The sequence below is a fragment of the Physcomitrium patens genome, chromosome 6 (assembly GCF_059467195.1).
Source record: "Physcomitrium patens ecotype Gransden chromosome 6, ASM5946719v1, whole genome shotgun sequence".
In the NCBI taxonomy this organism is placed as follows: Eukaryota; Viridiplantae; Streptophyta; class Bryopsida; order Funariales; family Funariaceae; genus Physcomitrium; species Physcomitrium patens.
This window is the reverse complement of record NC_143415.1, coordinates 3,780,389-3,783,742: the sequence shown is the minus strand read 5'-3', so window position 1 is coordinate 3,783,742 and position 3,354 is coordinate 3,780,389. Positions and strand designations below refer to the sequence as shown.

General features: G+C 41.8%; 1 protein-coding gene across 1 annotated transcript; it reads right to left on the bottom strand.

Annotated features, from left to right (window-relative positions):
- Positions 1-1,174: 1,174 nt before the first annotated feature.
- LOC112284011 (protein translation factor SUI1 homolog) lies at positions 1,175-2,873 on the bottom strand. The gene is made up of 3 exons (XM_024523458.3): positions 2,606-2,873; positions 1,846-2,111; positions 1,175-1,524 (listed from the first exon to the last, which is right to left on the bottom strand). Exons 1-3 carry the CDS (start codon positions 2,643-2,645, stop codon positions 1,480-1,482), a joined length of 351 nt encoding a protein of 116 aa, XP_024379226.1. The 5' UTR covers positions 2,646-2,873; the 3' UTR covers positions 1,175-1,479.
- Positions 2,874-3,354: the final 481 nt, after the last annotated feature.

Below are 3,354 nucleotides of genomic sequence, written 5' to 3'. Positions count from 1 at the left end.
TCTAGTCCTTAGTCTTGTTTCAAGACTTTTTAGTCTTCTTTTTTTTGGAAATAGCTATTCTAGTTTAATATTACATCATCTTTTGAGTGACTTTCTAATTTTCTTCACTGACACAAGAGTGTATTGACGATTTTCTTTCTTTGAGATTCATGTCCTTAACACAATACAAGGAGATAGCAACTTACTAATTGGCCTCTTGCACCCGCTTAAGATGTTCTATGCACTTCAATTTTGTAGCACCTTTGGTATGCTAGATGTCATTTGGTTTTTTCTCAAGAATCTTTCAATGCTTATTGCACATGCCACCTTGCTTAGAAAGGAACCATTTTTGCAGAAATGGCAATTAAAAACCACATTACGAGTCACATAGCTAGATGTGGAGAAAACGAAAAGGCAGAAATAATTCTTGCCTTCCAAAACACATGGTGTTTCCAATCAGTTTTTTGTTATAGAAGATTATTCTCTCTTCGATGGCATTTAGCCCCCACCATCATTCATCTGCCAACCCTTCTGTGAGACCCAGACTGAGTTGTGTTTTTTTGCAACACACCGTTCTTAGCAAAAAAAATATATATATATATATATGTAAAGTATTGAGCTACAGATTTCACCTTATAGTATGGAATATCCTGCATATTTTTTTGAAGCTGTGCAACTTAATTGGTGCATGCAGTTTAGAGACTGATTGCAGAAATCAGTACCTCTAACAACGAAAAATAAGTCTTCACCCCAAGTAACAGATAACTTTGTATTTAGGATTGACACTTAGAATTGAGCTTTCACATTAAAGAGATGTCAATCCACGAATGATTCATTATGTCTGTATAAATAGGAGTTTTATTATAACAATAATTATCCGACTTTTCAAGTGTACGGATATCCGAAGTGAGCAAGCATACAACACGTTGTGACCATTTTGTGGTATAATTTACCTCCTCTAATTAACGTAACCACAATGCCCCGATAAACAATTTCTAGCATAAAAACAGGCGAATCCATTCAGGCACAGCATGGATAATACGGCTACACAAGACCGTTGATCCTGAGAAACTTTGCAGAGAGATTCTACCTTAAAAAGTTACATGCTAGTATCCATGAAACTGATACCAAAGGCCAACCACTATCATCTAACAGGAACAAAATAGGCGGAGAGACCAAAGCTCAGAGACAACACTTCAGTAGTAATCAACAAATAGGTTCACAATAATAAAAGAACACCATAGTTTGCGGTACATATTATTCATCCCCACATCTACTACCCATCCAGCTGCAATACACACCAAAGGATACCTACGACGACAAGTCGCGACCATAAGCTCTAAATGGTTCTATTCCACGATTGACTGCAACATGCACAGATCTGCCATTACTTCCCGCATCAAGTATAATACGCCACATTATATCTACGGTGGTGCCCTTCCAGACATATATGTCATGAATACAATCGACAGCGCCACCGCATCGTGGCGGTCCACAGGTTTAAAAACCGTGAATCTTGATGAGGTCTTTCTTTACAATCCCCGCCTTAAGTCAAACAACCACAACCACCATTAGCCCTCATAGCTACAGTAAAGAGAATTTCTAATATAAAATCCCGCATGCAGAATTCCTAAAAGAAAATTTGAAGGGATATTTACATAGTCCTAGACAAACCCTGAAACTCAACTCGGTTTACACACGGAAGTTATTCAGTCAACCAACATGGACAAGCTTAAAATTTGCGATTGCCAATCAAGCCACATCTCGAAAACAAAAAGCATTTAGAACGACTGAAGTTTCCTCTGAACAACCAACAGGAAATATATCTAACAGCATGGAACATTGAGCCGCGCTACGTACACATACCTGAACGAGAAAGTTGGAGACATTCTTCCGCTGGTCACCCTGAAGCTGGATAACCTGACCCAGTTCTGGATCCTGAACCACGACTCCGTTGCAGCAGAACTCCTTCTTCAAATCCTTGAGAATCTTGTTGTAGTTGAACTCTTTCTTCAGCCCCTGAACGGTTGTTAAGCTCTTTCGTCCATTCCGCTGCTGCACCCTAACATGCACATAGCCACTTCCTTTCGAACCTACCCCGCTGTCCTCAACATTCGCTTCCGCGAATGGGTCTGAACACCAATTCAAAATCCAAGACTCAGTCATAACGACCATACGGCATACCCAAAAAATAATATCATAAGGACCGGAAAAGACGGTAATTGACACAATAAACTGACAGAAGTTTACGCAAGTCCAAGATTGGGTGAAAAACGTAAGCACAAGTCGCCGGGAATAAAAAACTTGACTATGTAACGAATATCCGAAGTAGACAAGCATTACCAAGCATGGTGTAAAAAACATGCACAAAGGAACATAAACCCAGTCATGTCCTTCCATACGGATGAAAGCACAATATCTAATGTGACTTGTTCAAGCAAAACCATACGGGCAAACCCCAAAAGGAACAAACACTCGAAACGCAAGCCCCGGATATAACACAGAAGAGAATCACATCGCGGTCACACCGTAAATGGCAAGAAACACAGGAGACAAAGAAAAAAAATAGCGTCGCAGTCACAACCACATCCCAGAACACAAAGCGCAGGGTAAGTAAGAAGCGCACCAAAAGAGGCCGGAATCTCCGTGTCCGACAACTCCAACATGAACCCCGACGTGCCGGACTGCTTCTGCCCCGGATCTGTAATTTTGGCGAGCGGAGCAACACCCTAAAGGCGGAAACCTGATCTCAACCCTGGCTCCGAAACGCACGATTTTCTCACGAACCCACAAAAGAAATGCAAGCAAACAACAAAGAACTGGCACTGCGAGGGAGATGAAGTGCACGAGAAGACGGTAGCGATGCGCGAGGAGGACGAAAGCAAGCGGGCGGGACGAGGAACAATGAGCAACGTTGGATGCTCTGGACCCCGCTTGAAGGAGAAGGAGAAGAGCTTACGGCGCAGTTTCTTCGTGTTCGCCGGTTTTGGCCGGGGCTGGGCCGGGCGCGGATCGCGTAAGAGCTGGTGACGTGGCCCCCGCGAGTCGTGGTCCATTCGGGCCGTTGCATGCACCGTCACGGTTGCGTCATCATGGATTCTTTCCACGTGGGTTCGTTTATTTTTAATTTTAAATAATTAATTATGAATGAGAGGGTAAATTTTCTAGTAGATTTCATTTAAAAAACGGCTTCTACAATATGTGTTAAAGTCTATGTTTTGAGGTTGTAAAAGCGAGGGTGTATTGTATTTTAGAGAAGAGAAGAAGAGAGAAGTCTAGAGGTTACAACTTTTATATGTTTTGATTAGTTGAAATTGAGAAGTCTCTAAGTTGTATCCAATCAAAGGATTCCAAAAGTTGTGGCTTCTCAACTTC